The sequence below is a fragment of the Haliaeetus leucocephalus genome, unplaced genomic scaffold (genome assembly GCF_000737465.1).
Source record: "Haliaeetus leucocephalus isolate CR32 unplaced genomic scaffold, Haliaeetus_leucocephalus-4.0 Scaffold439, whole genome shotgun sequence".
Taxonomy (NCBI): domain Eukaryota; kingdom Metazoa; phylum Chordata; class Aves; order Accipitriformes; family Accipitridae; genus Haliaeetus; species Haliaeetus leucocephalus.
Window position 1 is genome coordinate 3,779,394 of NW_010972875.1, and position 11,397 is coordinate 3,790,790.

At 40.6% G+C, this 11,397-nt stretch overlaps 1 protein-coding gene across 3 annotated transcripts in view; it reads right to left on the minus strand.

The window, feature by feature from the left end:
- APBB2 (amyloid beta (A4) precursor protein-binding, family B, member 2) overlaps nt 1–10,097 on the minus strand; it is a 106,342-nt gene extending 96,245 nt beyond the window's left edge. For all 3 annotated transcript variants that reach the window (XM_010574467.1, XM_010574465.1, XM_010574466.1), the window contains exons 1-2: nt 10,079–10,097; nt 5,006–5,806 (exon numbers count right to left, since the gene is read on the minus strand). In XM_010574467.1, the coding sequence (XP_010572769.1) occupies nt 5,006–5,806; nt 10,079–10,097 (820 nt within the window). The remainder of the gene's footprint in view (nt 1–5,005; nt 5,807–10,078) is intronic.
- Nucleotides 10,098–11,397: the final 1,300 nt, after the last annotated feature.

Sequence of the window (11,397 nt, forward strand, 5' to 3'; positions counted from 1 at the left end):
CCAGTCTCATCATTGTCATTTCTGCACTGGGTTGAAGTCATTTATTCGCAACCTGCTATTAAACTGCCCTCCTGGATTTGCTTGGAGACCAGCAGCAGACAGGCATTTGGTATATGGCAGTCGCATACAGTGGCGGCACTCCTTGAAAAAGAGGGCACTTGTACTTTTGGTAACCCTTTGAATGACATTTTCAACCAGGGAGAAACAAGCCGTTGTGTGAGCCAAAGGCTGAGAAGCTGGGGAGCCAGAAGAGGCTGCTGCTCCTGTGTAGCCTCCCAAAGCTCTGAAAAGAGCAAGGAGGGCAACTATCCTAGAGCAAGAAAACCTGTGTCTCTCTAGCAGCGAGTGCCCCACATCTCAGGGACCTTCCTAATTATGGGGCTATTCCCTGCTCTGGAAGGAATGGGTTTTGTGCAAATTAAAACAGGAAGCAAAAGCAAATTCCAGTATTTTTCTTGGCTTTGAGGCAAACAGAATTCTTCTTTCTTTTTCCAGAGAATTCTCATTCCTAATTCATTAGAGATTATTACATAGAGAGCTGCACTTTACTAAGGAGGGATAACTTTCCACTGAAACTGTTTTTCAGGTGGTGGAATTAAGAAATGTGCCTGCCTTCTACAGACATTCTGGTGAGCTTCTTCCAAAGTGCGGTGGGGGGGAGCGCCACAGAAAACAACACTAGCACCACCCTTATCCTCCCTTAGGTTTGGGCTCTGGATTGTCCACTTGACTCCTGTTTGTGCCACACATTCATAAAATGTAGGTGAAACTGGTGAATACATAGAGACAGAGAGAAAGAATAGGTAGAGGGTATAATAACACAGGATATACTTCCTTTGAAAACTAGACTAAGGAAATTTTCTGGAGAGAGAGGAAGGAAGCATTCACCCTGATTTAAAACCAGCTCTGTGCCGTTTGCAGTTTTAAAGACATCTGGAGCTGGTCTTTGGTCACCCACAATATGCTCTCTCAATGACAGCAGTCATCTGAATGGGTGCAGTCTGTCCTGAGGCCAGTGGAGGAAAGCTAAAAATCCTTATTTAAAAAAAAAAATCTCTGAAAGGTGAAGTCAATGTAGCTCTTGTCAAGAAGCAGATACAGATAATCTTTGGAGGAAAAAGAAGAGTTTCCTCAAAACACAACTGTTATACTGTACTGTGTTTGTGGTGTTTGGTGCCCCTGTTGTTAACGGGCTCTATTACTTTTAACATTACTAATCAACAACATTAATATCCAGCCACTTGTTTTGCATCTTTAAATTGGGTTGTCTTATTTTTGCCTCCTTATTCAGAAAGAGACAAGTCTCTTGAAAACCCCTTTTCATTAGATCGCAAATAAAAGTATCCTGCTATAAGGAGAGTTCAGGAGGATTTTCTCTAAACACTAATACATCCCCAGTGCAAACAATTAAGCTTAAGAGTAAATTGTTCAGGGCCTTTAAACTACATACCTCCAAAACAAAACACATGAAAACAAAACAAACCCAACCCAACACAAAACAACATTAAGTTTTCCAGGATTTGAACAACAAATTATGTTAACAGAAGGAGGAAGAAGACAAGACAATACAGAAGCCCTGGAAGTAGTGTATTGTCATTTTCAACTGTCCTCTCAGTAAAATGGTATTTCTATCATATTCCTGTGTATACTAAAGTGGTAAACATAATCTCTGGATTGAACATTAACAGTTCTCCAGGTATCTGCTAGATTACACTCTTTAATAGATTAACTGTTCTCAAAACTGTATCTTTTTTCCCCTACCGAGATGCAGTGGCAGTGAGGAACCCCAGCTGTGCCCAAAATCTCAGACTGCCAGGATGGGCACCACCAGGGCTCACTGCACGACTCCCCAGTCGGGATGGCTGCCCTTCACCCATGCTGGCACATAGAGACAATGAGGAATGAAAGATTATACTAAAAAGACTTGAAAGATCTACCACAGGGGAAAGCACCACGTGCCTTTGGAGCAGATGGCCCGAGCAGGCTGGGGCAACACCTCCACTGATGGGATGTTTAAAACCAGATCTGAAAATTGCAAGAGAGCCAAGATATCACCAATCTTTGCTTTCTGAGGTTTATTCTTCTTTGCCTACTCTTAAATGTGGGTGCTCACATCTACTCCGTGACCTCAGAGGGACTACATACAGCCCCCTGGAAATCTCTCAGGTTTTTGGTCAACCACCACTGACATAAATGCATTGGACGTATTTTCTGCTTGCAGGAAACTACTTCTCTGTCTGCAGCATGGCGGAAGGGTGGAAGGGGTTTTGGGAAGCAGCAAGTGTTACTTGATTTCCTTCAGCACTTCCTACTCCACCCACTGCTGTAGCACCCAAGTTATTTGGCAAGTGAGGTAACTGCCATAGCTTGACCTGGCGTGGTGAGAGGCAAATGCTTGTCCATCAGCACCACATTAACTCAAGCAATTCTTGGGAATGAGATGGAAAAAGCATAGGTGATTACAATGCAAAACATCTAGCTGTTCTTGACTCTGCCTCAAAAGAGAACGTTCAGTTCATTTACTCAACTTTTATTTCACCTTCTATTTTATTATCCTTCAAACATCCTTGGAGGTATATGAACTTGCCTAAGGATGGCACATTACCCAGATCTAAAAGGCTGGAGCCCCTAGAACAACTAGAAAATTTGCCCCCAAACAAGGAAGTCTGGAGATATTTGCACCAGTCGTGATTTCTGCTTTTTTTCTACACCAGCAGCACTGCTTTTTTCAGCCCCCCTTTCAGACTCCCAGGAGGAGCTGCAGGAGAGAGCGCCTGAGAAACTGGCCTGTTTTATCATGTCCAAAAGCCATGCCGGCATCCACAGCAACTCAACATTTGATTTCTTAGCTCTCTTCTGTCGTGTCAATTGATAGTCCATTTTGGAAAGAAACTGGAAACACTTAATGAAATAATTTTATCAGAGTGGAGGTAAATTCAAGATAGGCAATAATCCTAAGAGATGGATGTCTATAAGTTGCAAGTTGCAATAGTTGGATGTTTTTAGAGTCCATGAATACTTATATATACAGGTGTCTTAAAACCAGCGATCCAATCCAGTACAGCAGGTCCCATGTCCTAGTTGGTGCTCTCTGACAGTGACCACAGGCATGAGAAAGAAACACCTCTACCACTTTGATCTTGAAAGACAATTTTGAGGTTTTCTAGGGCTTTCTGTTTAAATCCTTTCTTATAGACACTGAACTCATATCTGGACATCTGCTTTTCTATAACTGTCTCTTTATAATACATAGGTTGCTAGTATGGTGAAGGTAGCAGAGAACTTAAAAAAGCCCTTTATTCTGCTTTAGAAGAATGGCAAGCTCTGAGGGCTTTATTAATTGATTTTTTTTTAAATTATTTTTTTAAACAAGGAAACCCCCCCAAAGTCAGCAGGGGAAAGTCTCCCTTTATTTCTGTAGTGCAAAGAAACCACAGCTCAGCTAACATTTGGTTACTTAAATAAGCAAACTTGTCAACACCTCAAAACAGCTCAGAAAATTCCCCTTCCTGAGTGCTGAAAGAGCTCATACACCATACAGTGGCAATACACATGTGGGAAGAAAATTTTAATCACCTTATTTAAAAAGAAACAGAACTTGTGCTAGCTCTTAGCATCTTAGGCCACACTTACTTAATTAGACTACTTGGAATTACTCTAATTTAGTTTTCAGTGAATATAAATTTTCTACCCCTAGTTTCTCATTGCCAAACCTGGGGCAAGTACAAAGGCAGAAGGAGCCAAGATGCTCAGCATTAAGTTATCTAAGTACCTCCTATTGATAGTTTCTCCAGAAAATGTTATCAGTGATGTCACACATATTATATCAAATATCCTGAGAAATAATATTAACTCAAACAGCAATTTTAGTAAACTAAAAACTTTCTCATTTGGCAGAGGTGACTTCATGAAAATTTTCTCTCTTAACAGCAAAGGTTTGTTACATATCAAAAAGATCAGAAGATCCATTATACATCACATAGTGGGGATTTCTGGCTGTGACTTTAAAAAACCCTACACGTTAAAATAAAAATCACTATTGTCATGATCATGGATGACTGACTTGTAATGCAGCTGTGAATTTGGACCACGGTGGCCTCCAAACAGTATATAACCTCTGCACTGTAATAATGAAATTACTTAAAATACAAACAATATACGATGAACTTCTTCAGCCCCACGTCACCCTTGAGAATTGGGTTGCCTCCCCTCATTTTGACAAAGTTGTACCTTTATATACTGGCTTGGATATAAAAAAAAAGTGACAAAGTCCATTAACTAGAACAAATGAGATCTGTAGAGTTTTAAAAATAGTGCAGATGTGTTGTAAATCACAACAGAGCCAGTGCAGAAGTCATCATTACTGTTCAAATAATTAATGAGCCCGGGCTTCCAAAATATGAAATGCCATGGTCTCAGCTTCTGAGTTACTGTATGGAACTGCTGCACAAAGAAAACAAAACACAGAAATTAAATGACCCAAGGTTTGGGAAGACTTTTTTTTGAAAAAATAAAAGAATATCATCAAATGACTCTGGGTGGAGAGGGGACACTCACAAAGATTTGAAATAGAAAAGTAAAAATCTTTGCTGAACCTAAAAATCATTCCTCAGAAAATTTTGTTTGTTGTGTGTAGGCAGCTATCAGTAGTTTAGCATCTCCAGACAATCATGTACTTCTCACAACATGTATCCATTGACTGGTGAAGAGCAACTATTTATAAACTAGCAAAAGGTGCAGTTAGCATATTTTGAGGACCCTGTCTGTAGTATTTGCTAGTGCCTTTCCTAAAGCAGCAGTAAAGCCGCTAGGACTGAGTGGGAGGCTGCCAAGTGTTCCCAAGTGGACAAGGAGCTGCATGCAAGCCCAGCACTTGTGTTTCAATGCAACCCACTTCCCCACCAAAAGCACCACTAAATCACCTCTCTCCTTCCAGCCACCAGCTGAGAGAAGTTAAGGAACATATTTCTAAAACAGTGGCCATGAGCAGCCTTTACTCGCATACCTGTTTCATCAGGCGAGCTCAGTGAGGCACTGTCCTGGGACAGCGTAGTCCAGCTGGAGTCCTCATCACTTGGGGCCAGGTTTTGAATCCTATGGAGGGCACAGTCTGTTTTGGCCCCAGTTTTTGGGTGGTCCTTCTTAGTCTCAGGGCTTGATGATACTGTGGCAACTTGGCCATCCTCTGGGCTTGACAGCTTGTTTTGTTTCCGGGGCAGGACTTCCCCATTGACAATAACGGTAGAAGCCTGGCCATTGCTTTGTGCAGATTTATCTTCCATTGCAACAAAACTCTGCTCTAGCTCTCTAGCAGATGTCTCTAGATCCACATAGTAATTCAGGAAGCTCTTGGTCCTCCTTGGCTGCGAGGGTAATATTTCACAGCCAGAGGAATCCTGTGGGATCGGCTCTTTGCCTTCAAACTTCTCAGAAGTTACGTTTATGCCCGCAGTGGTACTGAGGTTTCTGTTGGGATCCTGCTGTCCCTGCTCAGCAGCTTTCCTGAGCTGGTTTTCTCCATTCTTCACCAGCTTTATATTGGCAGAGCTGTTCCCCAGAAGGGGCTGTGCTGCTGGATCGGAAAGACCCATGGCTGTCTGAATGTTAGTCAGCGCATATTTTTTCCTGCATTTCGGAGGAGTGCTGTTCTTGGTCTCTGTGTGCCTAATTTCTGCGTTCAGAAGTTCATTATGAGAGGAGCGCAGGTTAAGAGTGTTCGGTGGGGTGGCAGGGTTGTTGCGATTCACAACGTCCGTCGTGCTGCCGCTTGCCATAAACACTGCCAAGGCGTCCACACCAGAATCGACTAGAAAAGCAAAAGAGACAGTCGTGAAACACATTCATTATATGCACTATTTTGCCAAGGCTTCTGGTAAAGGAATGTGGCACTTTACATAATTGTTTTACAGCAGGAAAATTACCACAACCTAAGTGGGTAAGAGAACAGACAAAAGCTGAGCTTATTAAATAAGGAAAAAGAGAGGCAGAAAAAATACAGAGATCATCAGGACCACGAAGCTGAGAAAAAGCAGAAAGCTTGATCCTATACAAGGCAGTTTTAGGGCAGTTTCTTCATGTCTGATTCTGTTGCAGGCAGGCATGGGGACAGGAGAAGTGCCCTTTTCAAATGCCTAGGAGTCCAGGAGTCATCCTTACCATCATTTCATTTTAGTATTTCACCTCCATCTCCGATGAGGAGGGGAAGAACTCCTCAACCGCTCATCACTAGGAAGCATAAAATTTGAGAAATTTCTAAGCAGACCGCAGGCAGATGCTGCTCCTTTTTCATCTAGGGTAGAACTCAAGTACTGTTAATTTTAAGCCTAACTGGCCAGTCAGCTGCTGCCTCTTAACACCTGCATTTTCTCTGCTCTTTGTCTTTTTCTCCCCTCCCCACTCTTTTTTTTTTTTTTTTTTTTTTTTGAGAGGGTAAGTAGAGGGTGAGAATGTAAGAAACACAAGTAGATTATTTCACAAAGGTGTATTTGATTTCTGTGGGGAGAAAAAAAAAATCCCTTGACAAAACATCCTGCTGTAATTCAATCAACTTTTAAAAAAGGGCTGCTCCAGAGATGAAGATGGCTCACTATTTCTACAGCTCGCAAAGTTCAAACTAAAGGATAAAACGTATATCCTAGGGCAGAGTACACATATTCCACTGATAAATAAAACCATTCTTTTGTCTCTACCTGTAGGCAAGTTTCTGATTTTTGTTAGCCAGGAGCATAGCTCACATTTTGAAAAAATATTAAGTTTATTGAGGGAACAGATTTTTAGACTATGAAAAATGATCAAAAAATATATTTTTAGAAAACTGTAATTTGTTCCTCTACCGTCTTTTTACGGCTCCCACTAATCTGCATAAATACTTCATGAACACCTCAATTTACATACTGTAGTAGTCACTGTTGTTTGACACCTGGCAACCAAATTAGAGGCCAATTAATAAATCACTCCCATCTGCCACAGCATGAAACATTCTTTCTGTTGTTCCTAATTCTCAGATATCACTGACTGCTTATATTGCACATTAAAACTTGTCTGGGGCTTACCCAGGAATGAAAAGCTATCATTTGAGCTAGCCGATGACAGATCATTCCAGCTGAATTGTGCTGCATCCTTGTGTATTTGATGTATGACAGAACTGACTGCTGTACAGATTTACAAGAGATTAAATATATGGGTTTTAAAAGAACATATACATAAATACAGAGTGAAAAGGAGCACTTCACAACACTACCTGAACGCACACACAGTTGCTAGTGTTCCCTTCTCTCTGATGTGCCATCAAAGCTGCACACTTCCAACCATCACTGGTATATTTAAAACCAAGCAGATCAAGTATACTCTTTGTTCCCTGAATCACACACCTAGAACAACTTCTAGAACTTGATCAAAACAGAATTTGAACTAAATTTTAAAAATTTTCATGCCTGCCATTTCCTCAAGCCCCAGTCAGTGAGTCTAGACTGACTGTAAATTCTTCAGAAGACAAATCACCCCATGCACACTGTGCAAAAGCCATCAGCTTAGGTAACAGTTTACAAACATCCTATAGATAATTTCAGCTTTAGCCACACAATACGTCTAAAACACAACCAACACATAATTTAAAGGAACTTTATAAATGTACTTGTCATATAAGTACATCAATACACATTGCTTTCTGCATCTTGCCTAAAACCAACCAAGTGTAATGCAACCAAGGTCACATCTGATCTTACGTAGCATTACTAAAGCACATGTTTTAATCTAAAAAAAACATGAAACGGCCTGCGTTTATGGACTGGCTGCTTTATGTTTTTTCTGAATCAGTTAAAAGTCTTGACAATCTGGAAGGCACATAAAAAAATTCATTAATAGGGCAGGATAATTTTGACCCACTGCCTGACCTTTAGAACTTATGGAATCACACAGTATCTACAGATTTTACTAGATTATATTTTACTTCATGCTTCAGCAAATTAAAACAAGCCTTTATGTTTTTCATCAATAAATACAACTGCCACAATCTGGAATGAGACTAAAATTTATTCTCCTTTGTTACAATAGAGCTGCTTCATGCAACGTTTGCCACTATTTTTACCACTGAACAAATTTTTTAAAAAATAATCTTTCTAGATAAAGCTGAAGTATCTGCCTGCCAGATTATCTTTATCCAGTCTCCCATCATTAGCACTTCATTTATCAAAAATATTGTAAGTATAAGCACATAGAAACATTGAAACAAAATGTATTGTTTTACTAATCTGCTTGATAAAGCTCCCCCACTGATTTATGATGAACATTGGCACATTGATCAATGACTGAGCCAAAGCCTCCAGAAGTCTTTGTGACCCAAGCACTGTATGTAAGTTGGGTGCTAAGTGGGGTTGGTGTACAATCACAAGCAGGAAAATGTCAAAATTAACCTTTCGCTAGACACCATCTCCCCTCCAGATCCCATTTCAAATGATCCATTGATCAAATCATCATGATCAAATGATCAATGAACATGCAAACAGTACCACAAGGCATGCACAGAACAGAGCGGAACAGGCTGTCCTCCCAAGGGACAGGCGTCTGCTCACTGGCCATCATCCTGCACTCCCAGTCAGGCTCTGGGATGCATGCAGCCAGCTTCCCTCCGCTCTTGGAAACAGATATAAAGGTGAGAAAAAGGAAAGCAACGAAAAAGGCAAAAAGAGAATAAGACATGCAGATGGGAAAGGGCAGATCTTGCATCTTAAGGGCAGAGAAGTTGCTACCAGACCAGGACTACCTAAAGTGCTAGAAAAGATCTGAATGCAGGGAAATGCTTAAATGCACTGAAGAAAACCTAGATTGCATAGTAGAACAGCATAAGGAAGAAGAGCCTGTCCCTCCTCCTTTATACAGGACATGGTGATGCTCAAAACATGTCACTTTTCTCAGAGGAAGCACATCCCAACTTTCTGATTAAAAACTTCAGAGAAATGCAACTTCTTCCTGTGCCTGTAACTTCAAGACCGAAATTCCAATCACCAACTTCCTGTATCTTTTATTTTGTGTCTCCCACCGACCCTGCCTCCCTCATCCCAGGGGTACCTAACACAAGCTGGTGCTGTGCTCCTCACCACCTAACCAACACCCCATGCCACGGGTCTTGCACCCAGGGACCCCGCCGCAGGCAGCCCCCCTCCTCCCTGCTTGGGCAGCTCCTTGTGCTGCCTGGCCACGGGCAAGGACAACGCTACTGGCACAGGGCGCCCTGTTTTCAACTCTCCTACCTTCTGCTGAAAAGCAAACACAAGTGGACAAGCAGACCAGGAATCACCGAGCTGATACATGTATCTCAGCTAAAGCAGGTGAACAGTGGTTAAGTTATAAGCCAATAAAAATAGGGCATTATAATAAGAAATACTGGACTCTGGTGAAAAACTAAGAATAATTAGGACATTACCATTACTGGGAATAATAACAAATGGTGCCTATATAACAAATGTTGGTGCTTAAAGACAGCACTTAAGAAGGTAGAAGATCTGTCATAGCAATTCATTAATGGTTTTAGCTTGCTTACTTTTTAAAATGAATCAGTCTCAACCGCATGCTTCTAACATTTAGAAACATACCTACAGATACAGATTAACATACTTTTACCACTATAATGTGTTTAACACAAAATAGTCCCAATTTTCTAAGCATCATAATAATACAAATAACACTATTACTTGAATGGCTTTTACTGATGTTTTTCAATCTTGTCATAAACCTAGCAGAGCTAGAAGGAGAGAGAAAACCCCACTGCAAAAAGAAAACAGTGCATGACTGATTTGTCTTTACCTCTAATAAGACTTTTTTGCATTGTATTGTCTAATACACAGCAATAGTTTTTAAAAAGCTGAATAGAGAGTTTACTCAAAAAGGCACTGTTAAAAAAAAAAAAGTGCTTGCTCTTTTTCATGTATAAGTAAGTATATTTCATGTATAAAGTGTGTGCTTGCTTTTTCATGTGTAAGTGCAAAATGAAAGCAAAATATGGGCCCAGGAAGAAGAAGGAGGAGAAGAGGAGGAAAGTTTCACATATTTGCATAGCAGAATCTTTTAAAGGGCATCTGACCTGGAAGTACTTCTGACATGGCTCACGGGGCGTCAGCAATGCATCAGGAAATAGATTATAATTTGAAATCTGAAAAGAGGGATCATTTAAGAATTAAAACCAAAGTAAAACACAAAATAAAAATACCACATTTCAGAAGCTCCTGAGAGACATTAAGTATTCTAAACAAACCCTGGCATGTAACAGTGAGGATCTTTTGAGCTTTCAATGATATTTGACAGTCATTACAGTATGGAGACGCTAGTCTACAGCAATGAGAACAAGTAATTAAAAATAACTATGACAATTTTCTTAATGTACGCTTTACTAGGAGCACAAGTTCACCAATATTCTCCAGTTTTAATCAACATACTGTAGCAAAAACTTCATGACATTAGAAAATCTGGGGTTTTCCCCAATTTCCCAGCTACAGCTTACTCAGGAAACTACAGCAGCACTGGTAAAAATAAAAACAGCAGTAGGACACATTCACATGAAAATTTGCAGAATAAGATCCAGCATATGAAACTAAGAAGCATAGTCTGCAGGGTTGATCCCACAAGAGGGAATCACAAAAAGCAAGCTCGGCAGCAAGCTCGTATATGGGACCCTTTCCTGGCCATCTTCTCATAAGTAAACGATTTTGCTTTAAAGTCTCTGGTTTGGATGTGAATGACACATGCACTGGGAGACAAGGTATTCCTATGCACTTACGACTATTTCTGCCATTGTGTGTAGGAAACATAGGAAAGAAATAATACAAACCTTTTCATAAAGCAGATTTCCTTTCTGCAAGGTTGTTGAGTATAAAATGTTTAATCACAAACTCATGCCATGGGGCTACAGCCTCAGGTTCTGTACACTTTGGCTCTAGTTAAAGCCTAAGCAGCTGGAGAGAACGCCTCTGTTATACAATGACTGCAACTCAATGCTAGCTAACTTCCTCTGCTTCAAAGGGTGAATTACAATGCTAAAACATTAATTCTTAACTAAGTATGCTAACACACCGTCTTCTCACATCTGCACTCATTCTTCAGCCTGGACCAGCTAAATAGTAACAGTTACACACGTCAGCCAAAAGCATCCTAATAAAGTCTAGATTTACATTAATGTAGCTGAAATCGGAATCGAGACTAGAAGCTTTCTTACGGTCAAGTGTCATCATGCTCCTTCTTGCCTATGTATCCACACAAATTCCACGGGACGTTAAACACTTTCAGAAAGGAAAAGGAAGGAAAACACTTGAATGAAGTGCTGTGGTAGATCAAAGCAACCGATGACGTTCCTACAGGCAGTGGTTTTCTTCTTCCTGCTCCCTCCAGCAATGACATCTCTGCCAG